The sequence below is a fragment of the Schistocerca americana genome, chromosome 4, assembly GCF_021461395.2.
Source record: "Schistocerca americana isolate TAMUIC-IGC-003095 chromosome 4, iqSchAmer2.1, whole genome shotgun sequence".
Taxonomy (NCBI): Eukaryota; Metazoa; Arthropoda; class Insecta; order Orthoptera; family Acrididae; genus Schistocerca; species Schistocerca americana.
In genome coordinates, this window is record NC_060122.1 from 819735749 (window position 1) to 819762760 (window position 27012).

Below are 27012 nucleotides of genomic sequence, written 5' to 3' on the forward strand. Positions count from 1 at the left end.
CAGCTTCTCTTCTGTAACAAAGAAGACTCTACGGCTAAAACAAACAAGTCTCTTTTACACAAAAGAAGGACACCTTGTAAAAGATTCAAGACACTTCTTATGATACAAACAAGGCTTCTCTTCTAGAGGAAGTAAGACTTCTCTCTTGAGACAACAAGTCTCCTCTTCTAAAACAAACCGATTTCCCCTCGGACAACAAATTAAGAAACTAAACTCCTTTTCTAATGGGAACATTACTACTTTTACTACAACAAACAAGGCACCTCTTCTGAAACAAACCTCCCTTCTTCTTCTACAAAAAGGATATTTCCCCTTTAACACTAGAACGGCGGAGTTTCTGACACTCCTAAAACGGTGGAAAGTGGTCATTTTGACCCCACACAAAATATATTTGACTTAAACAAGTACTTTTTTAGTGTTTGTTAATCCATACTTTATTTCTAGTAATCACAACAATTATTTACAATTATAAATAATAATTATTAATTTATTTGAACAACAATGTATGATACAAATTTATTGTTGTTACTGCTTACAAGTATCGTAACTATAGATTTTAATTTATTAACTATTCATACATTTAGTATATTTGGTCCATTTACTCTCACATCTGTCTTACAAACAGCTCTGTATCACTTTTCACTCAAGTCATTCGAAGCTGCTACACGCACTTAGCACAGGTGATTTCTGTTTTACGCGCACATTTTCCGCACACGGCTATGTGGCACTTTACACAGTTTTCGCTGGTCTTGTTGCCTTTGCAGAGGCTGATTTGGCACTTCCTCCTGTTTGTAAGTGATGTCAGTCCCATATCCTCTTCCTTTGCCTTATGTTTTTGTTCTTTCGTTCCCTTGAGTTCATTTGCAAGTTGAAGTACGAACTTCTTCCTTTCCATTTTCTTGTTCGTTGCTATGTTTTAGATGACCCATGCATTTATTGCCGCCATGTCCAGTATGTTGTAGAAGACACGCACAGGCCATCTCCTACACGCAACCTTCGCAGTATATTTACGGGTCATTTGATCAACCATGTCCACCTGTACTTTGTTGCATTGTAGAACGTCACAGTTTCAGGCCTTTTCTTTCCTTCCTTGCTTACTGCTACTTCAGCATGCACTCACAAGAATGACATTTTTATTCTTCTTTCCTTGGTATACAGTCAAGGTGCAGTCTGTGTTGCCACTATTGTGCAGTATTGTGTTGGAGTGTATTTCAGCATTCGGCTTCCTTACTTCATCGGGGATTTCACGGCAGATCTTGTTCATTGTACCAACTAATGAAGTTTTCTTTTCCTTTCTTTGAGTTTTTTAGCAAGTTGAAGAGATGTAAAGAAGTTGTCCGTGGTCACATTTCATCCTTGATATATAAATCGCTCCGTGAGACGCAGAACGACGTACTCTCCAAGTGGTTGTTTCTCTCTATGCGTGTCCCCTTTGCCGAGGTATGGGAAAGCATTACATATATTCTTTGTCGTTACATCAACAGCCAACCAGAATTTCAGACCACAATTTGTCTGGTTTGTTGGACATGAACTGAGTACACCTGCACCTTACTTTGCTTGGTAACAGCTGCTCATCAATTACTTTCTCCAGGGCGGTAAGCGCAAATACTGTTTTCAGTGAACTTTCCCCAAATTTCAGATGCAAGAACGGATCTGTTGGCTGCCAGACGTTCAGTCCGGACTGATTTTTCATCAAAACGGAGAAATCTGAGAAGCTCCTGAAATATGTCCCTTGATAAAAGCAGGCCCCCAAGAGTGCGACCAGGTAGCATTTACAGACATAAGAAATGGTTCAAATGGCTCTGAGCACTATGGGACTTACCATCTGAGGTCACCAGTCCCCTAGAACTTAGAACTACTTAAACCTAACTAAGGACATCACACACATCCATACCCGAGTCAGGATTCGAACCTGCGATCGTAGCGGTCGCGCGGTTCCAAACTGAAGCGCCTAGAACCGCTCGGCCACTCCGGCCGGCTCACAGACATTCCTTTTGTGCACAATACACCCCGAACATACATGATAGCTATCAGTTTCTCCAGTTGCACAATGACAAAGTTCAGTAATTTTTTTTGTAGTACTTTCTGAGCATTTGATTCCCTGTATTTCTTCATGAAACGTAGCATTGCTTCATCAAAAATAAGACGGAAGGCACTGATGACAGAGCTGTCTACTCGTTTGCAAGCATCAGCAGTGGGGCCTCCTCTCTTCTTCAGCTGACTGCCTTTCAGAAGATGAATAACTTCGAATCTCCTACACGGTTCCATCCCTTGCAATCATCTTTGTCGACGCTTTCAACTGTACCTGCCGTGTTGAAAGAGGTGATGATTGACGTATATCAGCATTTGAATCCTCTTCCACTAATCGCCCCTCATTCACAATGTTTTCATCTTCACTTGTGTCAGGTACATAATCAATATCTTCATCAGTCAAGTCAATTTCCGATTCAGCTTCGGATTTTTCTAAGAGATGTAACACTTCTTCATCAGAAAGTCCACGCTGACGATACATGTTCGTAAACGTGTTTCACGGACAAGGACTGCCTGAGTTACACAACATAAGCTGTGGTGGACTGGAATTTACACGTGCCAATCTGCAACAATGAGAAGCAACTGCTTTCCGTTACTGCTCACTGTTGCCACTCCACTGTATTGTTGGACAATTTACTTATATTCAGAAGAGAAATTATAGTGGGGTCAAATTGACCCCTTCCGCTGTTCTAAGTATACTGAATGAAATGGTGAAGAAAATTAAAATATTTAGTAAGTACTGAAGGACCTTCAGAAAGAGGAGAAAAAATTAGAAAAAGTCCTGTAATTTCATTAACGAAGTAAATAAACTGGATATGACAAAGAACGAAAAACGTATGACAGGGGTCATTTTAACCCCCTGCCGTTCTAGTGTTGAGAACTAACTCCTCTAAGGCAAACAAGACTTCTCTTCTGAAACAAACAAAACTTCTCTAGCAAGCAACAAAGGTTCTTTGTCGACAGCCAACATCTTCTCTTCTAAATCAAAGAGAGCATGTCACCTCTTCTAGGACAACCAAGATTTATCTTTTATAATAGCGAGCCTCCTCTTTTAAAACACCCGACTGAACCATCCGCGGACGATTCACGTTGCGCTGTCACAGTGTTACTTTAGCCAGCGCCTCTTTTCCTACTTTCCAAACCTCACAGCGTACCTTACGGGACTAGCGCGCCTGGCTTAAGCATAGACTACGGAATTTTATTCCAGAATAAATTTTTACTTTTCAGCGGAGTGTGAGAGAAACTGAAACTTCCTGCCAGATTCCGGTGGGATGTTGTGAGTAGTGACTGGACAGCTCAGTCGGCAGTCTCGGATGCAGCCTTAATCCGCTAAGATGGTTCAAATCAGATCCCACTCTGCTGCAGAGTGAACGCTCATTCTGGACCTTATGAAGGAAATAACTAAGCTACTTATTACGTACTGGTATAAATCATTGAAAGAAATCTCTACACTTGTTTGTTTCTCCGTTTTGGTATTTTCACGCGTTTTCCTAGCTCACGCCTTATAGAATGCTGGCTGAGCTCTGTCCACTGAACTTAGAGGAAATTGCCGCGGGCAGCGGCTGTACCGACCTGCAGCTGGCGCAGGACCTCGGCGTGCGCCGCCCGCAGCTCCTCGGCCTCCCGCAGGTCGGCGCCCAACTTGGTCAGGTCCGGCGCCGCCTCCAGCAGCTTCAGCTGCAGCCATTCTCCGCTCTGCAACACAAGAGGACGCACGTTGTCTTCAAGCTACAACTTTCAAAAGTGGTGCCGCTGTGCGAGCGAGCTGCGCGCGCCGTGGACCGCCGGACGCTGGAGGCCGGTTTACACGGTGGCGCCGAAAGTCATGGCATACCTCCTAATGTTGTGTCGGACCTCCTTCCGTTAGTTAGTTACTTAGTTAGTTAGTTGGTTGCGTGTTCCATTGATAAATCGCACGGTACGGTATCCGTTATGATGTGGAATGTGTCAAGTGCACAAGAAATTCACATACATTTCTGTTATTTACCCCTTTCCCTTTAAATGCAACAAAATGCGTATACTATATTTATAGATTTATTTATTGCTATTGAAGAACTCATCTATGGTATAGAAGGAGTTGTCAAGTAGATATGATTTCAATTTATTTTTGAAGCTATTACTGTTGTCTGTCAGACATTTTATTTCATCTGGTAATTTGTCGAGAATTTTTATAACAGCATATTTTACCCCTTTCTGTGCCAGAGATGGGATGAGTAAAGGATAGTGTAAGTCTTTCTTTTTTCTGGTATTATAATCATGAATGTCACTGTTGTTTTTAAACTGGTCCAGGTTGTTGAGAACAAATTTCATTAATGACTAAATGTACTGTGAGGCTGTTGTAACAATTCCCAATCTTTGCCTACAAGATGTGCGACTATGAACCCCACACATTATTCTAACCACTTTCTTTTGAGCAGTGAATACTTTTTGTCTAAATGTTGAGTTACCCCAAAATATTATTCCGTACGACATCAGAGAGTGAAAGTATGCAAAGTATGTTAGCTTACTAATTTCTATATCCCCAAAATTGGCAATTATTCTGATTGCAAAAGTTGCTGAACCTAGTCGCTTTAGAAGATCCAATTATGAATTCTTTTACTGGATTAATAATTATGCGTGTATCATCAGCAAACAGTGTCAGTTCAGCTTCCTGTTTCAGATAGGAAAGGAGGTCGTTCACATATATCAAGAACAGAAGGGGACCCATGATTGAAGCCTGTGGAGCACCTAATGTAATTTCACCCCAGTTAAATGAAGTGGCAAACTTATTTAAATCACTCGGCACAGTGCAGCATCTTGGCGCTGCATTGGCTCAACACGTATTTGGAAGTCCCCTGCATAAATATTCATCCATACTGCCTCTACAGCGGTCCACAATTGCGAAGGTGTTGCCTGTGCACGATTGTGTGTAGGAACTGACCTCCGATTACATCTCATAAATACTCGATGAGATTCACGCACGGTGATCTGGGTCGTCAAATCACTCGTCGGAATCGTCCAGAATGCTCTTCAAACCAATCGCGAACAATTGTGGCCCAGTGAAGTGGCATATTGTCATCCACAAAAATTCCACCGTTGTCTGGGAACATGACATCCACGAATGGCTGCAAATGATCTGCAGGCAGCCGACCGTAACCATTTCCGGTCAATGATCGGTTCAGTTGGACCAGAGGACCCAGCCCATACCATGTAAACACAGTCATCACCACTATGGAGCCACCACCAGCTTGCACAGTGCATCCTTGACAACGTGGATTCATGGCTTCGGGGGGTCTGCGTCATAAACGGAAACTTGACCAGCCACCAGTGACAAAAGTACTACCGCCTGCCCCACAGTTTCTCGATCTGAGGACGGCAAGGATTTTTCCTCTGTCAACCCTTTCGTTATCCAGAAGGGCGTAGATGCCATAGCCGGATCTGTCAAGTCGTGTACCAGGTTGCGTAATGGTACCTTGTTACTAGCAACTGAGAGCGCCTTTCAGGCACCAAAACTGCTTTGGGCCACACTCCTGTACACGTTCCCTGTCCAGGTGGAGGCTCACCGCACTTTGAATTCGTCTCGTGGTGTGGTATATACTCGATCACTCGACGGATTGACTGACGAGGAGATTCAGTCTTTCCTCGCTGAGCAGGGCGTGACGGCTGTCCACAGGGTCATGAAAAAGGTGAACAATGACCTTGTACCGACCCGGACACTTTTCTTGACCTTTGATAGTGTTCAGCTGCCGTCGCGTATCAAAGCGGGCTACGAGGTTATTTCTGTTCGCCCCTATGTCCCGACATCTACACGCTGCTACCAGTGTCAGCGTTTTAATCACACTCGCCAGTCTTGTTCCAATGCGGCCAAATGTGTCTCTTGTGGCAGGGATGCCCATGAGGGTGACTGTCCACCTCCGTCTCCTCGTTGTGTGAACTGTCAGGGTGACCATGCAGCGTCCTCCCGCGACTGTCCCATGTACAACGAAGAACGCTGTATCCAAGAAATTCGGGTCAAAGAGAAAGTGTCCACCTCGGCTGCTCGCAAGCTATTTGCTAGTAGGAAGCCCACGCTGCTCCCAGCGGGAAAATACGGTACTGTCCTCGCTTCTCCTCGGACTACCACGGAGGTGGGCGACGCAGACATGCGATCTGACCTTCAGCACCACGGTCGTCCGTTCGGCCAGTGCTAAGATCGCGCGGTCGACGTCTCCTCTTCCTCCCATCACCCCTCAGACACAAGCACCTCCATCAGCTTCTGCCAAGACGAAGACCCAGAAGTCAGATGCAAGGGCCTTCATGAAGGAACCGTCCCGTGCAGACTTCCTACGTACCTCGACCTCCCAGCCGTCGACTAGTACTTCCACTAAACGACCTTCCAAGAAGGCTCATAGGAAGCACAGTTCTCCTTCTCCGCCACGGCGCATTTCTTCTCCTGCGCCACCCAGCGGTTGCCGCCCCAGGCCGTCTTCCGTTTCGCCTGGCCGCACCGCTGGTAGCCGAACATCTGGCCGTCCACCGGCGGAGGAAGCTCCTCCTCCCGGCCTTCTTAACGAGATGGCCGATGAACCTATAGAACCAATGGACGATGACTGTCCGCCTACTGATAGCGGCGGCAGTGCTCGCTCGAAGCCAGGCCCTCAGCGGCCTTCGAGACGACCCCTTCTTTCATCTTCCTTTTCTTCTCACGATGGCACTTATTCACTGGAATATTCGCAGCATTCGCTCCAACCGAGAGGACTTGAAGTTGCTGCTCCGCTTGCACCGTCCGCTCGTCGTAGCCCTCCTGGAAACGAAGCTACGCCCATGCGATCACATTGCCTTGGCACGCTACACCTCTGTGCGTTTTGACCTACCCCTGTGGTAGGTATTCCGGCTCATGGAGGGGTTATGTTGCTGGTCCGGGATAATATTTACTACGATCCCATCACATTGCACACCGGCCTGCAGGCAGTTGCCGTCCGAATTACTCTCCCCACTTTTACATTTTCCATTTGTACCGTTTACACTCCATCGTCGTCTGCCGTTACCAGGGCAGACATGATGCAAATTATTGCTCACCTACCTGCACCATTTTTGTTAACTGGAGACTTCAATGCCCACCATCCCCTTTGGGGCTCTCCAGCATCCTGCCCGAGGGGCTCCCTGTTAGCAGACCTTTTCAACCCTCTCAATCTTGTCTGCCTCAATACTGGCGCCCCTACTTTTCTTTCGGACACATCTCACACCTATTCCCATTTAGACCTCTCTATATGTACTACCCAACTTGCACGCCGGTTTGAGTGGTATGCCCTTTCTGATACATATTCGAGCGACCACTTCCGGTGTGTCATCCATCTCCTGCATCATACCCCCTCTCCGCGCTCAACTAGTTGGAACATCTCCAAAGCAGACTGGGGGCTCTTCTCTTCCAGGGCGACCTTTCAGGATCAAACCTTCACAAGCTGCGATAGTCAGGTCGCACACCTCACGGAAGTCATTGTCACTGCTGCTGAATATTCCATCCCTCACACTACTTCTTCTCCACGTCGCGTACCGGTCCTCTGGAGGACCGCAGCATGTAGAGACGCTTTACGTGCTCGTCGTGCTTTACGCACCTTTAAACGCCACCCTACAGTGGCGAATTGTATAAATTGTAAACGATTACGTGCACAGTGCCGTCGTATTATTAAAGAAAGCAAGAAACCCAGCTGGGCTGCTTTCACAAGCACCTTCAACAGTTTTACTCCTTCTTCTGTTGTCTGGGGTAGTCTGCGCCGGCTATCTGGCACTAAGGTCCACTCACCAGTTTCTGGCTTGACGGTCGCGAATGACGTCCTTGTGGCCCCTGAGGATGTCTCCAATGCCTTCGGCAGAACGTGTGGGTTCTGTCCTGTCAGACACCTTTCGCCAGGAGAATGGGGTGCCACAGGGCTCAGTTTTGAGCGTTGCTCTCTTCGCCATAGCGATCAATCCAATAATGGATTGCCTCCCAGCTGATGTATCAGGCTCCCTTGTCGTGGACGATTTTACCATCTATTGCAGCGCGCAGCGTACATGTTTCCTGGAGCGCTGTCTTCAGCGTTCTCTTGACCATCTTTACTCCTGGAGTGTCGCCAATGGCTTCCGTTTTTCTGCCGAGAAGACGGTCTGTATTAACTTCTGGCGCTACATAGAGTTTCTCCCACCGTCCTTACGACTCGGTCCCGTTGCTCTCCCATTCGTGGAGACAACAAAATTTTTAGGTCTTACATTTGACAGGAAACTTAGCTGGTCTCCACATGTGTCTTATTTGGCTGCCCGTTGTACCCGTTCTCTAAATGTCCTCCGTGTTCTCAGTGGTATGTCGTGGGGAGCGGATCGAACCGTCCTACTTCGCCTATATCGGTCGATCGTCCGCTCGAAGCTGGATTATGGGAGCTTCGTATACTCCTCTGCACGGCCGTCCATCTTACGCCGCCTCAACGCCATACAACATCGGGGCTTACGTCTTGCGATCGGAGCGTTTTATACTAGTCCCGTCGAGAGTCTTCATGCTGAAGCCGGTGAATTGCCACTGCCCTACCGGCGCAATATACTGCTTTGTCGGTATGCCTGTCGGCTACTGTCAATGCCCGACCACCCGTCTTATCGTTCCTTTTTTGACGACTCCCTCGACTGTCGATACGGGTTGTATGTATCTGCCCTGCTACCCCCTGGAGTTCGCTTTCGTTGCCTCCTTCAACACCTTGATTTTTCACTCCCTGCAACCTTTCGAGTGGGCGAGAGCCACACGCCACCTTGACTCCAGGCTCAGGTTCGCGTTCACCTTGACCTCAGCTCGCTCCCAAAGGAGGTTACCCCCGGTTCGGTATACCACTCCCGTTTTGTCGAACTTTGTTCGAAGTTAATTAATATGACCTTCATTTATACAGATGGCTCTAAGACCAATGACGGGGTCGGTTGTTCTTTTATTGTCGGGGCACAAAGTTTCAAATACCGGCTCCATGGCCATTGTTCGGTCTTCACAGCTGAGCTCTTTGCCCTCTGCCAGGCTGTTCTTTATATCTGTCGCCACCGAAATTCTGCTTATGTCATCTGCTCCGATTCCCTGAGCGCCATCCAGAGCCTCAGTGATCCGTATCCGGTTCACCCTTTCGTGCACCGGATCCAACGCTCTCTTCAGCAGCTGGTGGACGACGGTTCTCCGGTTAGCTTTATGTGGGTTCCTGGCCATGTCGGTATCCGTGGGAACGAAGCTGCAGATGCCGCGGCCAAGGCTGCGGTCCTCCAGCCTCGGACAGCTTCTTGTTGTGTCCCTTCATCAGATTGTAGCAGGGTCATTTGTCGGCGCATTTTATCGCTGTGGCATGCCGATTGGGCTGCACTTACGGACAACAAGCTTCGGGCCTTGAAACCTCTTCCCGCGGCTTGGACGTCCTCCTCACGCCCCTCTCGGCGGGAGGAGGTAGTTTTGGCCCGGTTACGAATTGGACACTGCCGGTTCAGCCATCGCCATCTGCTGACGGCTGCGCCGACGCCGTTCTGCCCATGTGAGCACTTGCTGACGGTCCGCCACATTTTCACGTCCTGTCCGGATTTTACTACACTGCGTCTTGATCTTGGCCTGCCATGTACTCTCGATGCCATTTTAGCGGATGACCCAGGAGCAGCTGCTCGCGTTCTTCGTTTTATCAACTTGACCAACCTGTCTAAGGACATTTGATTATGCTGTTTTTTAATACTATGCCTGTCGATCTTTTATCGTGTTTTCTCTTTTAGTTGCTGTTTTAAACTTGTGCCTCGCGGTGCATTCCTAACGTAGTCTGGGCGCTAATGACCGTTGAAGTTGTGCGCCCTAAAACCACAAAAAAAAAAAAAAAATCTGCTGTTATATCGCGCAGTGTTGCTTGTCTCTTAGCACTGACAACTCAACGCAAACGCCGCTGCTCTTGGTCGTTAAGTGAAGGCCGTCGTCCACTGCTTTGTCCCTGGTAAATATGGTATGTCCGTGGTAAATATGGTATTCTCGACATACTCTTGAAACTGTGGCTCGCGGAATATTGAACTCTCTAACAATTTCCAAAATGGAATATTTCAAGCATCTAGCACCAACTAAGATTCCGCGTCCAATACTTAAATCCCGCCTTATCTACAGCAATATGAAACTCGAAGTAGATAACCGGCTACAATCAACAAACAAAAATGTGAATTAATCCACTGATCCACCTGAAGATAATGGTATAAACACTCAAAACACGTCGTGGGAGGAAACAAAACTGACTGACATAGATAACTGTTGAAATTTATCTCTTACAGAAACAAACGTGGTGGACCCGTGAATGTAATATGCTGTATGATAAGAATAGAGGGCGCAGTGGAGGAAATTTTGAAACAATCTGCGTTCACAGCAATGCCGTGAGAAACAGCCCAGACAGGTTTCAGAGAGAAGCAGTGCTGGCAATGAGGACGTTTATGCACCACAAGTTTGGTTTTTCAGCGTGATTATGGTCGCACGAAGCGAATTTCTGAAAGCGGAATAGTAGTTGTAGCTAGATGCATGGGAAATTACAATTTGGAAATCGTTAGAGAGTTCATTATTCCGAGAGCCACAGTTTCAAGAGTATGCCGAGAATACCATATTTACCACGGTCATACCATATTTACCACGGACAATGCAGTGGACGACGGCCTTCATTTAACGACCAAGAGCAGCGCCGTTTGCGTAGAGTTGTCAGTGCTAAGAGACAAGCAACACTGCGCGATATAACAGCAGAAATCAATGTCGGACGTACGACGAATGTACCTGTTAGCATAGTGTGGCGGAATTCAGCATAAATGAGGTGTGGCAGCAGACGATCGACGCGAGTTCCTTTGCTAAGAGCAAGACATCGCCTACAGCGCCTCTGCTGAACTCCTGACCATATCGGCTGGACGTCAGACGACTGGAAAACCGTGGCCTGGTCAGATGAGTCCCGATTTAGGTTTGCTGTAGCTGATGGTATTGTTGCAGTGTGACGCAGATCCCCCGAAGCCATGGATCCAGGTTGTCAACAAGCCATTGTGCAAGCTGGTGGTGGCTCCATAGTGGTGATGACTGTGTTTACATGGAATGGACTGGGTCCTCTGGTCCAACTGAACCGATCATTGACTGGAAATGGTTATGTCTGACTACTTGGAGACTGTTTGCAGCCATTCGTGGATGTCATGTTGCCAGACAACGATGGAATTTTTTTTTTTTTATGACAATACGCCGTTTCACCGGACCACAATTGTCCGCAATTGGTTTGAAGAACATTCTGGACGATTCCGACGAATGGTTTGACCACCCAGACCACCCTACATGAATCTCATCGAACATTTATGAGATATAATCGAGAGGTCAGTACTTGCACAAAATCCTGCACAAAAAACTTCTGCAATTATGGACGACTACAGAGTCAGCACGGCTCAGGGGACTCCCAATGACTTGTTGAGTCACGCCACGTCGAGCTGCTTGACTGTACCGGGCAAACCGAGACCCGACACGATATTAGGAGGCATCCCATGACTTTTGTCACCACAGTGTGTTTCTCTTTTTCAGAAAAGCTTTTAGTGCTATTGCCAGTCTGTGTTTTACGTCCTTTCTACTTCGGCGTTCATATTTTGCTTCTGAAATAGCAAAAACCAGTTACTACTTTCAGTGTCTCTAGTAATTTCAGTGTCTCATTTCCTAATCTGATTTCGTCAGCACCGCCTGATTTAATTCGCCTATTTTTCTTTAGTGTTGTTTTACTTTTATCGTTATTCATCTTATCAGCTCATGTTTGCGCAGTCCGAGTTTCTGATGCCTCTCTAATTACCTCTTCGTCTGAGGGACGGCAAACCCTAATCTTCCTGAAGTTTCCTGGCAGATCAAAATTATCTGCCGGACCAGAACTCGAACCTGGAACGATTACCTTCCGCGGGCAAGTGATCTACTAGCTGCGGTATCCGAACACGATTCACAGCCCGCCCTCACAGCTTCACTTCCGCCAGTACCTCATCTGCTACCTTCAAAACATCACCAAAGTTCTCACGCGTACTTTGCGGAATTAGCATTCCCCGAAGAAAGGATATCGGGGAGAGACGGCAAAACCGCACCCTAGGCGATTGGAGATTGTTTCCAGACTGAGATTTTCACTCTGCAGCGGAGTGTGCGCTGATTTGAAAATTCCCGGCAGATTAAAACTGTGTGCCGGATCGGTTCTCAAACGTGGGACCTTCCTGACAACTTCTGTGAAATTTGTGAGGTGGGAGAAAAGGTACTGGCGGAACTGAAGCTGTGACGACGTGTCGTGAGTCGTGCTGGGGTAGCTCAGTCACTAGAGTATTCGTCCACGAAAGGGCGGAGGTTCCAGGTCCGCGTGCTGGTCTGGCCCACGATTTTAATCTGCCGGGAACTTCCAAATCAGCGCACACTCCACTGCAGAGTGATCCTTCATTCCTAATGTTCCTCCTTTCCAACAGACGTTTTATATTTGCAGACTCATTGATTTCGAAAGACGGCCAGACACTTGCTCACCTTCCAGCTTATCTGAGGCACGAAGTTTATTCTAGTTATACATTATTGATTCTTATAAATTTATAAATTATAGAGTGCAGTAAGGAGTGCTCCTTTTTAAATTTTATTATGCAAATCCAGATTTCGGCTAGTAGCTAGCCATTCTCAATGCGCTATTTTTTTATTCTCAGTGCATCTACGTCCCTGTTGTTCGGGCGTCAGTCACAGTTCTTTGAATACTAGTAGTATTCATGCACTGAGAATAAAAAATTGCGCATTGAGAATGGCTAGCTACTAGCCGAAATCTGGATTTGCATAATAAAATTTAAAAAGGATGACTCCTTACTGCACTCTATAATTTATAACTCACATAGAGTCGCTGAGTGCATCCACTTTCCGAATGGAAGGTAAACTGATGATTATTGATTCTTTCTAGCTTTTGCTTCGGTAAGAGAGAGTACCAGAGAAGCAAAAGGGAACTGAGAGAGGCCCGCCCTTTGGCCGCATACTAGGAGCTGAAACAACAGATTTTCAGTTACATCGGCTATTTTCAACGACAGTTTAACCTGAGCGTGAAAACTGCTCAAAATAACCGATTTCTAAAATAACCGATTTTCTGTTTTTTGTTCCCATTATTTCCCATAATAAACGTAGAAATCGAACAAAGACAGAAAAATTTTTTCTCTCTCAGTTTCAAAGTACACGGAATCAAAATACTAAATTAAGTAGGCAAATAAAAAGAAAACTCAGTCCGCCGCCGTTCGCTGCTCTTTCTCGAAAAGTGATAAATAGCTGAATACTAGAAAAGGAATCACCAGTATTCTCCTAATGATACTAGTTTTTTGAAATTACGCTCAAAAATCACGTTGTAATTGGGGATCATATCAGTATCTGCGCATCAGGAATAGTCAATGCTAAAGGGTGAAAACTGAGGTTGAAGGACTGTATGTTTCGTGTTAATTTGTCTATTTTCAAGGGCTACAAGCAGATGAAAGCATATTAAGTACACAGGAAACAAATTAGCTATTCTGTTTTTATTGTAAACTGCGAATGAATTGTTAAGTTATAAGTTTTCTCCTTATATGATGCCGCAAGTTTGTTGTGGCTCCCGCCGTTCTTAATGTTTTAAAGCAAAAGGAGCACTGTACTTTACTGATACCGCAGCAACGACGACAGCTTGAATCTGTCATACAGACCAGGTGGGGAAAATCTTGCAATGTACAAGTGTACCATCCAATAGGCCGCGCCACATAGTAACAGGTACATATTGTCTCAGTAGTGTTGTGCCAATCCTTATTCCATGTGTTTGTTGCTCTATTTTGACGGCATTGTTATTAAAATAACGCTAATCGCTTTTCCCGTTTTCTATAATAACGCGATATTTCAAAGAAATGGAAATTTTACGAATAAAAGTTACTCGATTTTTAAAAAAGGCTTATTGAGAAACGAAATAATTTAGCACAGTATAATTTTACATATCCCTTACTATCAAAATGTTTGTAGATGTACAGAAAGCAAATATCCTATGATGAACTAACTACTCTGGTGTTGTCAACGTTTATATAACCTCGCGAGGGTCGAAGCATTGTGTTAGCAGATAACTGTCACTTATCTTGTTGTGACTGCTTCATTGTCTAGGGTGTTGGTTCCTGTTTATGATTTCCAATTAATACGTCCAAGGTTTATTGTTCCAGTAAAAGTCGCTGGAATATTGTTGGTTGTTTACAAAATGGCTCTGAGCACTATGGGACTTCACATCTGAGGTCATCAGTCGCCTAGAACTTAGAACTACTTAAACCAAACTAACCTAAGGACATCGCACACATCCATGCCCAAGGCGGGATTCGAACCTGCGACCGTGGCGGTCGCGCGGTTCCAGACTGAAGCGCCTAGAACCGCTCGGCCACCACAGCCAGCGGTTGTTTACATCATCAGTATTTATTCATACATTCTTGACACTTTCTACAACACCACTTGTTAAGTAAACGAATTGTACAACGTTTCAACACAACACAAAGAACGTGATAGTTACACTGAACAATCTCGACAACTTGAACTATTATGGCGCGATTGGGGCCTAAAATTTCTACAAGCATCACATACATAGCTTCCAGATCCTTCTAGAAGAGGATGTAGTTGAAATGAATTTTATTATGATTGTCTTAATTGACATTAGTTTTCAGTTATAATTTACTTAATATTTTCAAGAAAAGGTTATTTATATAAAGTTTTGTGCGCCTAATAAATAATAATGAAGGTCGCAATTTTGACAATCAGCTTCCAGTCTTTGTATAATTGCCGACTGAATTATCGATTATAAAATTAGCTGAATCAAAAATGAAAACAGAAATTTTGTTTGGATGAAAAGTAAAGAATAATAATATTAGTTTCTATGAAGGTAGTTTTTGACACATTTAAGTTAACAACTACGATTATAATTTTCATGATTCAAGATCATTGTTGCTAAATGGGACGATATTAAAAATAGAATTATATTATCAGAAAAAAGTGTGTTGGTGATCAAATATATACAAAATTATCTTTATGTGTGAAATATGTAATTTAAGTATAAAAATTAGATCAGGCCGAAATTTGTACGGTATCGAACATTTCAACTGAAGTACAGGTTCTGAGGAGACAAGATTCATCTGCCACTTTTGGTTAATTAATGTTTTGGTACTTTTTTTACCGGGTTATTAGCAAAAAATGAGACACCTATTATAACAGAGAGCAAACAATACCGAAAAAAGCGGTTACTCAGAACTAAGGTCCCGCTACCGTTTCTTCCCCGTCCCTGCCACACACGCCAGGCAGTGGCAACACCGACTCAAAGGAAGGCCTCGGCGTTTGTTCGTGACGTCACGTCAGCTAGGCACGGCGAACGCCAGGTCTGTTGCAGGCAGAAACGCCTGGGCGTGCTTATCACTACAAATCTCTTATTTTTGGATAAAATGTTTGGTATTGTTTTGGATTCTGCAGTTTTATTTGTTCAAATGGTTCAAATGGCTCTGAGCACTATGGGACTTAACTTAGAACTACTTAAACCTAACTAACCTAAGGACATCACACACATCCATGCCCGAGGCAGGATTCGAACCTGCGACCGTAGCGGTCACGCGGTTCCAAACTGACGCGCTTAGAACCGCACGGCCACACCGGCCGGCAGTTTTATTTGTATTCAGTGACTTGTGCAACCAGTGAAATCCATAATTCATCACACTTCTTAGCAAAGCATATACTGCTATACTTGAATGTCAGTTAACTTTTAGTTTGCTGCACAGTCAGCGCATATTCTACAGTCCTTTTATCACCGAGGGATCTGAAATTGTGTTAACATGCATAGCGGGTTTCTCATTAGTGAAAGAGTTGTATGTCAAAAATTTAAATGTGTATGGAGTGTTAGCACCTGGGACTATTTTTATTATAGTCATAATGGTGGTGTCTCCCTGACACAGGAAAATGTGAAACTATTGGCGGTAGTTGACCAACACACATTGTTCTGAGAGATTTCTGCAATCAATTAATTGTGCAATTCATTACACTTCTTAACAAATAGTGTACTCCTGAACTTAAATTTCCACCTGTTTTAAGGATAGACATAAAAAACAACTTCATGGTCCAACAGCAACAGAATTCGTGCTTCTTTACCTGAGGAAGTTACGTTTGTACGGGGTTGTTTTTACAAGAAACTGTGAACATATTGGTGCTCTTCTTTAGGTATCTTGGTTGACTATGGCGTGAGGAGCACTGAATGTTAATGAAATATCTTGCGATTGTACACTTTGAGGGAGGGGGTGGGAGACAGAAGAAGAGGCAAGAGAGAGAGACTTGCTTTATCAAATAAAGTTGTTTTATCCTATAAACTTTCTCCTTTCAGTTACAAGATGGGAATATTTATCTTTTCTAAGGTGCACGTTTAAAAAAGTTTAAGCTCAGGAGTATTTTCGATGTATGAAGCTGTTTTGGTTCCTGTTTACAATTTCTTTCGTTGAAAACGACTATAATCAAATGACTGGCAACAGTTGGACATTTAGACATGTAAATTAGTTCACATTTCCAGTGACGATGTCAAACAAAAATAAATAAATAAAAGAAACGAATTCATTGTAAGGGGGTTGGGTTAAGTTTTGATAGCAAAATGGATTAAGTCAATATAGTTACTTGAACGTAAAACTTCCGAAGCTTGCAATGGGGCAAAGCATCTTCTCATATTGATCTACGTTTGTTTCTACAGGATTTAGTAATACAGGACTATGCTCTTCATTTGTAGCTTTACGATAGTAAGAAAATCTTTCATCTGAATAAAACTGCAGAATCCAAAACAATACCAAACATTTTGTCCAAAAATAAGAGATTTATAGTGATAAGCACTCCCAGGCGTTTCTGCCTGCAACAGACCCGGCGTTCGCCGTGCCTAGCTGACGTGGCGTCACCAACAAGCGCCGAGGCCTTCCTTTGAGTCGGTGTTGGCAGCGGCCGCGCGTGCCGCGCCGGTGTTCCGGTCCAGTGGCGGCGCCGCTGCTGCCGGCTGGTCCTCTTCTCCAGCGCCGCCGCCGCCGCCGCCGCCGCCGCCTCCTCAACAGGCGGCGCGTGCGCTACGCCCTGCCGCTACCCGCCTTCCAGTCCGGCCGCCTCTCCACTTCCCCGCATTTTCCAGGAATCCCACCGCTTTTTCCTTATCTTGCAAGCTGCGCAAGCCAGCGTACTTTATACTCTGCCCACCACACACTCAGTTTCCTGTCTCGTTAATCTTGTTTTGTCGAACGAAGTCACGTCCGACGTTTTTCATCATTGCAGCACGGGGCGCTGCTATTCATTAGACCTCGTGACTAGCATATCGTATACAGCGTACGCTTCGATATAATTATGTTGAATTCTCCGCGCTCGCTTTTTTTGCTAATCTGAGGTCGATTGCAAGCAGTTTATATGAGCTAAGTCCGGGACAGTTGCACCAGTGGGTGAGAGGGACCAGTGGCGTGTTTCACAAATGCGTCGATACTTGTGGTGCAGATGTGTTGCTGCTACCTTAGTTTCACTTCTGAAGAAAAATCACATTCTCTGTTCATGTAAGCCCAAAAATTATGAAACTAACTTGAAATGGCCACCGATTTCGCTGCCTACAGACAGAAGTCGATATGGTCCATCTCTCATAGACAATCGGGAGAGATAGACCACCGTTATTTGGAAGAGATGGAGCACTTGTTTTAAAGTGAGTGAGCACTATTAAATTTAGGTTCAAGGCATGTGGAATAGCCCCAGTGAAGACTGCCGTAGTCGCAGACTACACTTATTTGTCAGAAGATACGTCTGTGTCAACAAATCGAAGAGTACAATCTCACACACAGAACAATCAACCAATTGAAAAGCTCACCGAGAGACCCGGTAATCTCAAGCACAGCAGAAGAGCAGAGCTGTGGCCACAGCTCAGATTCCTCCACATTCCACTCCTACTAAACCTGAAACTTCCAAGATTATCATTTCAAACCTGACTACTCCTAAGCCAACACACGCTAAACTTTTGGAAGATACGTCACATGCTCCTTCTATTCATAAAACCACGAATTTTAGGAGGAAGACTCCAACTGTATCCAAGTGTCTAAACTCTGCTGAAATACTGAAACTGTAAATTAAAGAGGGTAACGAAACAAAGCAAAAAGAAAAAGGCTCAAAAAGATCACCAAAGGGTACTAATGGAGAGTAAACAGATTGAAGAAACTATAAAAAGTGCAGTAACTAGCTAACCGTGTTCATCAGATGCAGACATTGCAGAAGGTTCCAAAAATGGAGGGATGATGATGAATTTGCTGGGTGGTTTGAAATCTATTACGAAACTAACAAAAATGACCGTTGGATTCAGTGTGTTTCTTTTTCACGGTGACCACACGAATGTTGTTCAACATTTGGTAATAAGTGTAATTGCTGTGGTAAGAGACAAGTACACTAATGCTTGAACAAAACCAACAACTCATTACAAAAGCCAGTGTTAAATCAAGATTCATAATAAACCGGTAATATTGTTTCGGACTAAAACACTTAATAGTATAATTTTCTATTCATTACAACATCTTCCACATAAAATACTTAATTTCAATTGACTCTTTTCCTCATCTATAGCCATTTTCATATGGTCCATCTTTCCCATTACACTGGTCCATTTCGCCCATACACCTACGCGTGAGATGGACCGCTCAGGAACATTTTCATTTTATCATATATCTTGTCTTTTAGGTGCCAATTCCTCAGAACTATATTGTACTTAAAACTGTATGATACTCTATACGAGCATGCTACGAGAAGTCGAAAAGATTGAAAAATAGCCGGCCGGAGTGGCCGAGCGGTTCTAGGCACTACAGTCCGGAACCGCGCGACCGCTACGGTCGCAGGTTCGAATCCTGCCTCGGGCATGGATGTGTGTGATGTCATTAAGTTAGTTAGGTTTAATTAGTTCTAAGTTCTAGGGGACTGATGACCTTAGAAGTTAAGTCCCATAGTGCTCACAGCCATTTGAACCATTGAAAAATACAGAAATTTTACGCTGAGGGAAAGAAGTGGTCCAGCTCTCTCTACCCTATGTGTAAGCACATGTTTCAACAGCAAGGCTCTTTGTTCGTTGTACCTTAAATTTTCTCGCAATAATAGTTACTTCTGCTGTAACATAACAGACGCTCTCACCCACAGAGGAAAATTACTTCAAATTATGTGCCTCTTTCTACATCATTCTTTTTTCTTATATTTACTTTACCAGTTTTCGCCGTGTGATTTAAGTTTTCCTAGTCGATACCCCTTTCATAAATTATCCGCAGCATTATTAAGTGTGAGAACCAGCTCTCATTCGCAGTGACATAATAACTTCATGTAGGTTAAAAAAATGGCTCTGAGCACTATGGGACTTAACATCTATGGTCATCAGTCCCCTAGAACTTAGAACTACTTAAACCTAACTAACCTAAGGACAGCACACAACACCCAGCCATCACGAGGCAGAGAAAATCCCTGACCCCGCCGGGAGTCGAACCCGGGAACCCGGGCGTGGGAAGCGAGAACGCTACCGCACGACCACGAGATGCGGGCTCATGTAGGTCAATTCTTACGAAGAAGAAGACAGCAAACAGCCACTATTAAAACTGATATTTATTTAGGTAAATAGCGCCGTAACCGGTTTCGAACTGGCAAGTTCATCATGAGACGGCTGTTCACATGATTTGCAAGATACACTTTACATAATCGTCGGTTTTCGATTTTTATTCTTCTACTGTGGCGAAATATTCTTGGTGTGTTGGTGCCGTCGACAATTCCGTGCGATTTAGTTGCGAAGTTGCAATATGGTGATGTACAAATTACTTAAGTGCTGGATATATTTTGGAATATTTGAAAAATACAACCCATACTTTCATCATCCATTAGTTGAGACTGAGAGCATTAGAAACTGGCAACAAACTTTTCACATATTTTTAAATCTTCATGAAACTTTTCTCGCTGATGACCCCCACAAAATGACGAAAGGAAGAAAGCTCATCGCTTCTACATTGTCGCTTTTCATGCAGTAAAACTTCCGCATGAAGCATACCGTTTTAATTTATCACTTCTTTAGTATTAACTGTATTCGCGACACATGTTGCACACAGCATTCACATATACCACTGAATGTACTAGTAAAAATATACCACTGCACGACACATTGTTCAGGAGATAATGGCGTCATGAACACTAGAGGCGTCAAAAACAGCCGCATCATGCATGACGTTTTAATTTATTCTGTCTTTCCTACTAACTCTGTTCTCAACACATTTCGTGTACAGCTCATAGTGACGTCGTAAATACTGACCTGCGTGAAATTGAAACTGCAGGACGAAAGCCTATTGAGATGCAGGTGAAATATGTGTACAAATACGTGCGTAATATGTCAAATATATCTGACATGTGCATACGTAGGCAAAGCCAAGGGTAAAAAGCTCATCGTAAGCCCCTCGAACCATTTCAAACGAATCTGGTACACATATTAGTTACAATCTGAAAAGACATTCTGTTGGGGTAAAAGCCTCAAGCCTCGTATAGGGGGTGCGTGTTAACGCGGAGAGAGAAGGGGAGGGAAGAGATGGAGAGGCAGCGACGGCGAAGGAGGAGATGGGCTCAGATAGGAGGAGGAGGAGATGGGAGGGGGAAATGGATAGACAGAGGGAGAGCAGAAGATGGACAGAAAAAGGGGAGAAGCAGAGGGACAGAGGGAGGGATGAGGAGGAGATGGTCAGAGAAATGAAAAGAAGAAAAGAGATGAACAGGGAGAGCAGCGAGGTGAAGATGGAATTAGAGCAGGCAGGAGCAAGTGAACAGAGAGAGAGGAAAACAGGAGACGAACTGATAGAAAAGTGGAACAAATACATACCCGGGCAACGCCAGGTACTCAGCTAGTAATTGCATAAAGCCTGATATGAGAGCCGTGCTCAACCTACTTTTCGATACGCACTTAATTTAAAATGCATGCTCAAGACATTAAGGTCTCATAGTCGGTGAATGTCGAAATACCTCGATACAGACGATCTGTTTCAAAGTTCACATTTCTGTAGTGATTTTAAACTTTTTCAGCCATTTTATCCACGGGACAGCGCTGTTCAGGAAATATATTACAAAAAGCGAATAGGGCCTCGATTTATACGCCAAAATTTAAACGTGTAGACCTCAACCCGAGGCAGTCGTCAACTAGTCATGAAATCGAACACAGGTCTTATCACCATAATACTCCACTAGCCACGATGCTAAGAGTCCTGTTGATCGCCCACCCAGTCATCAAATGGCGCACGCTAGTAAAGCTCGTCCATACTTTTGCGAGCATGTCTGGAGCTAATGCACTCAATCACGGTGCAATGCGGGGTCGCAGCTCACCCAAGCTCTTGGAAGTCGAGGCGTGTAGGCGGGGGCTTTCGCTAAACTCACCCCCCTCCCCCGCTGCGCCACGAAAAAAATCTCATACCATGAGATGGATCAGGGGACCTTGGAGGCAAATAGTGCAAGGCCAGGCCCGTACGCCCCCTTCGGTCGACTAGTCGCTGAAACAGTTCCTTGTGAAGAAATGCGTTTACACTGACAAGGGATTTCAAATCGATTTCGTACTACTGGATTTCCGGAAAGCTTTTGACACTGTACCACACGTGCGGCTTGAAGTGAAATTGCGTGTTTATGGAATATCGTCTCAGTTATGTGACTAGATTCGTAATTTCCTATCAGTAAGGTCACAGCTCGTAGTAATTGACGGAAAGTCATCGACTAAAACAGAAGCCATTTTTGGCGTTCCCCAAAGTAGTGTTATAGGCACTTTGCTGTTCCTTATCAATATAAACGATTTGGGAGGCAATCTGAACAGACGTCTTAAGTTGTTTGCAGATGACGCTGTCATTTGCCGACTAATAAAGTCATCAGAAGATCAAAACAAATTTCAAAACGATTCAGAAAAGATATCTGTATCGTGCGGAAATTGGCAATTGACCCTAAATAACAAAAAGTGTGAGGTCATCCACACGAGTGCTAAAAGGAATCCGTTAAAGATCGTTTACACGATAAATCAATCAAATCTGAAGGCCGTAAATTCAGCTGAATACCTAGGAATTACGATTGCGAACAACTTAAATTGGAAGGAACACAAAGAAAATGTTGTGGGGATAGCTAACCAAAGACTGCGTTTTATTGGCAGGACACTTAGAAAATGTAACAGACCTACTAGGGAGACTACCTACACTACACTAGTCCGTCCTCTTTTAGAATACTGCTGCAAGGTGTGTGATCCTTACCTGATACAATTGACGGAGTACGTCGAAAAAGTTCAAAGAAGGACAGCACGTCATGTATTATCGCGAAATAGGGGAGAAAGTGTCACTGAAATGATATTGGATTTAGGATGGACACTATTAAAACAAGGGCGTTTTTCGTTGCGGAGGAATCTCCTCACGAAATTTCAATCACCAACTTTCTCCTCCGAATGGGAAAATATGTTGTTGACGCTGACCTACATTGCGAGAAACGATCACCATGATAAAATAAAGGAAACTGGAGTTAGCACGGAAAGATATAGATGTTCGTTCTTTCCACACGCTATAAGAGATTGGAATAATACAGAATTGTGAAGGTGGTTGGATGAACCCTCTGCCAGGCACTTAAATGTGGTTTGCAGAGTATCCATGTAGATGCAGATGCTGTACAGCCATTCTCCGCCGTGATATAAATGGATATTTTAGGCATGTGCTCGGTGTTGTGGAAAAAGACACTTATATCATTACATCATTCCTGTAACCACACTTTTGAGATTCTAGTTCTTTTCACTCCTCGCTTAGAAGGATTTTCCATGGACCGTCGAAGGTCTCTTTGCTTTTACTAATGTTTTAATTAAGAGTGTGTTCGTAAAAACGTGGGAGAAGTTAAGATGGTGGTTCAAAAATGGTTCAAATGGCTCTGAGCACTATGGGACTCAACTGCTGAGGTCATTAGTCCCCTAGAACTTAGAACTAGTTAAACCTAACTAACCTAAGGACATCACAAACATCCATGCCCGAGGCAGGATTCGAACCTGCGACCGTAGCGGTCTTGCGGTTCCAGACTGCAGCGCCTTTAACCGCACGGCCACTTCGGCCGGCTAAGATGGTGGTTTAATGCTTCAGATGCTCTACATAGTTTCACCCCACTTGAGCACAACGCGCTGAACGTTCATATAACCACGTGAAACTGCCGGAAAAGTCCTTGTTTGGGATATTGTTCAGCTCGTGCATCGACATTCGCTTCTTCTTCGGTCTTGCTGGACGATGAGAGCGTTAGTCGCGACATTCTTTTATTTTTTTTCCGGAAAAGAATTCTGCGCGTCTTTCATATCAATCAAGTCTCTTCAGGCATCCATCCGTCGTTGCTTTTGTTCGGAAGTCAAGATATGCGGGAGAAACCTTCCACACACTTCCTTCTTCTTCAAAACATTCTGAAGAAGTTTTGCAACATCACTGCCATCGTAATTACTGCGCTGACGTCGCTTATAAGCCAGTAATACAACCCTTCTCGAAACTTTTGAACGGCGGTGTGGTCTTGTGAAATAGGATTAATGGTTGCGGAACACCCTGTTCTTGAATGTAAGTGGCAAATAACACACATGTTGCCTTCTTTGTTTTTCGGCCTCTGTTGTAAACCGCTAGAAACATTAAACAGATGTTCGTTCGGCTGCCACTTCTATGCCGCACCTCATCAGCAGGGTCCTGTCCTGTAGCTATAATGTCAAGATCTCACTTTTCTGCTTTAACTTTATTTTTAATCTCACCACAACAACGGGAAGCGCAGTGCAGAACTGAGAGGATAATGCCGTCAACACAATGGCAGTGGCAGCGGTGGCCGGTGTAAAGCTACGCCCGCTTGTATTCCCGCCGCGCGCTGGGAATACAGCCCGTTAACGTGCGTACACGCCGTGTATACGCGCCTCCGTGCGTGCGACACGCATGCCTGAGCGGCTGCTTTGCATACGTGACGGCTGGGTTCCGCGGGTCACGGAGAAAGCGCCTCTGAGAGGACACACGGCGGACGAGCCAGCTTCTCCACCGCTGGATGGCGTACAACAGGGCACTACTGGGACGGGGAAAGGCACAGCCAAGGCGTAACCACACAGCCAACAGCACACATTCTTTTGTACGAGGGTAATCCCAAAAGTAAGGTCTGCTACCTTTTTATAAGCACATAGAAGTTTTTATTTCTACAATGGTTTAGCTATTTTTCGACACAATCACCATTTCTGTCAATGCATTTTTGTACACACTGTGGCAGTTTTTGTATGCCCATGTCATACCATCTGGCCGCCATGCTGTTCAGAAAGTTACGAACCTCTTCTTTCACTGCATCATTGGAGATGAATCGCTTTCCGGCCAAATGTTCATTTAACCAGTCCAGAAAGTTGTCCTGTTCGGCTGCAAGGCGGTGAAGAAATGCGCGGGAAGCATCTACTCGTTGCCGCATGTGGTCTTCAGTTAGCATGCGTGGCACCCATCTTACGCACACCTTCCGGTAGTTCAATGTTTCCGTTAAATTCTGTGAGCGGTGCTTCGGGAAATCTCAGGAACCAACGTGCAGAGATCATCCACGGTCATCCGCCGATCTTGACACATGCTTTGCTCAACCTTCAACACTGTCTCCTCGGATGGTTCAAATGGCTCTGAGCACTATGGGACTCAACTGCTGTGGTCATAAGTCCCCTAGAACTTAGAACTACTTATACCTAACTAACCTAAGGACATCACACACATCCATGCCCGAGGCAGGATTCGAACCTGCGACCGTAGCGGTCGTGCGGTTCCAGACTGTAGCGCCTTTAACCGCTCGGCCACTTCGGCCGGCCTGTCTCCTCGGAAATTGACGGTCTCCCGCTCATTTGTTCGTCGTGGATTTCAGTCCGACCAGCTGCAAACTCACTACACCACTTACGAACATTTTTGACATACACTTCCGTCAATTGGCGATGGATTTCAATCGGCGCAGTGCCCTTTGCGTTCAAAAACCGAATAACTGCGCGCAATTCGCACTTGGCGGTAACATCCAACGGCTGCCAAGCCTTGATTGAGCGCTGCGTGCGCATGTTTACACACAGCGCGTGAAGCACTCTTCGTAACAGTGTGACCAACTGCCAGACAGAGTTCTGTACCTATAAAAAAATAGGAGACCTTACTTTTGGGATTACCCTCATATGATGTACTACTGCGCCAGAGGCAGTGTACGGGCAATTCGCAGATTCCATAGCGCGGTGCACTGACGACGGTTGCTCTGGACTCCGGACATACTGAGTATTGAAACCTCCGAGTAGATTAAAACTGTGTGCCGGACCGGGACACGAGGTAGACAGGAGAATTTCTCTGTCAGGTAAGACAGGAGATTGTGACGGAAGTAAAGTTTTAGTGTGGGTCGTAATTCTTGCATCTCTATGCAAGAAAACGATTACTACTTGGAACTGGGTGAGAGAAAAGCACTTTCATCACAAGAACTGTCACAAATACGATAAACGTCGACGAAGTTTTGCTACCAGATTGGAAATTTTTCCCTGGCGCAAAGCACAATGCCACTGCCTGACCTGTCGACTACTTGGACACTTTTTTCTCGACGAAGTCAAGGGTACCGGTATTCAAGAATTCACCGACTGTCACTGTAACACTGGAGTCTTATATCTCACCTCAGAGCCAGATACGGAGCGACATTCCGCAACTGTCTGCATGTGATTCTCGATGCGATTTAAGAACGGGAAAGACGATGAAGAGCACGCCTCAGCAGCTCGTGGTCTAGTGGCTCGCGCCGCTGCCTGTGGAACACGGGGTCCCGGGTTCGATTCCCGGCCGGGTTGGGGATTTTCTCTGCCCGGGGACTGGGTGTTTGTGTTGTCCTCATCATTTCATCATCATCATCATTCGTGACAGTGGCTGTAAAAATGATGACCACGCAGTTGAGCGCCACACAAACCAAATATCATGATCATCGTGAACAGCATGCATTCACATCGGTAACACAATCACTAGAAACCTGTAACAGGAACTGTGAAACACCTTGCATTCTACTACTGCCGCATCCAGTTCATCTCCATGCGGAAAAGCGTGTTAGCGATGCCGTAGCTACATTTTCGACATCGGGTAAAGAACTAAGTCAATTAACAAGTATTCGTGCGATTCGAACTGCATCTAACAAAATTATGACAACGTACACTAATGTACAATTCGCACTATAGTTCTTCTTTTGTAATGGGCAAAGGAGGAGGACACCGACGAAGTACATATGTGAACTTCGTAGTAAATATTTCAATATGAAGATGCGGCAGACTGGCGAAAAACTGCTAACAAGACATTAAACCAAAAGCGAGTTATAGAAAGTGATTGGTCGCTGTTCGTCTCAAAGTGTATCACCTGTACATTATTCACTAAACGATACGTAATGAAACGTTTGTTTTTATGCATAAATTACTTTAAGCCTCAAAACTAAGATAATTTATGAAAACCTACGTAAGAAACGCTGTATTTTTGTATCAATTTCGTGATTGTCTTTAAATTGTTTTATAATGTAAAACTATAATAAATTATTAAATGTGAGAGAGCACACAGATGTTAAAATTAGCAATTATATTTTTAATTGGCAAATAATTAATCAGATGCAACGCAAGCTGCGTCAACAAGTAAATTGTATGCGATAAGCCGAGTCGGAAAGAAGCGCAGCGAAGTCTCTCGAACATTTTCCCACTGAAGTGCTTCCAGAACAGGAAGAGAGTGAGGAAAAATGACAGTAGAGCTGCCTTCATTTTTCTACTTGTGTACAGGGTCACTAACTATTGCCACCAACTCCGAAGGTGGTGATAGTATCTGAAAATTTTGTGGGACAAATGTTGCATGGGACAACTGGGGCCACAGTATGACGTTGATCTTTTGTTGCCAGGAGCGGTCGCGTCAGTGATACGAAGGTCAACTTTGTTTTTTTTTTTTAATGGGATGCCGGCCGCTGTGGCCGAGCGGTTCTAGGCGCTTCAGTCCGGAACCGCG

At 44.7% G+C, this 27012-nt stretch overlaps 1 protein-coding gene across 3 annotated transcripts in view; it reads right to left on the minus strand.

Annotated features, from left to right (window-relative positions):
* Positions 1-27012, minus strand: part of LOC124613951 (muscle M-line assembly protein unc-89) — a 722488-nt gene that overhangs the window by 338628 nt on the left and 356848 nt on the right. For all 3 annotated transcript variants that reach the window (XM_047142722.1, XM_047142721.1, XM_047142719.1), the window contains one exon: positions 3604-3726. In XM_047142722.1, the coding sequence (XP_046998678.1) occupies positions 3604-3726 (123 nt within the window). The remainder of the gene's footprint in view (positions 1-3603; positions 3727-27012) is intronic.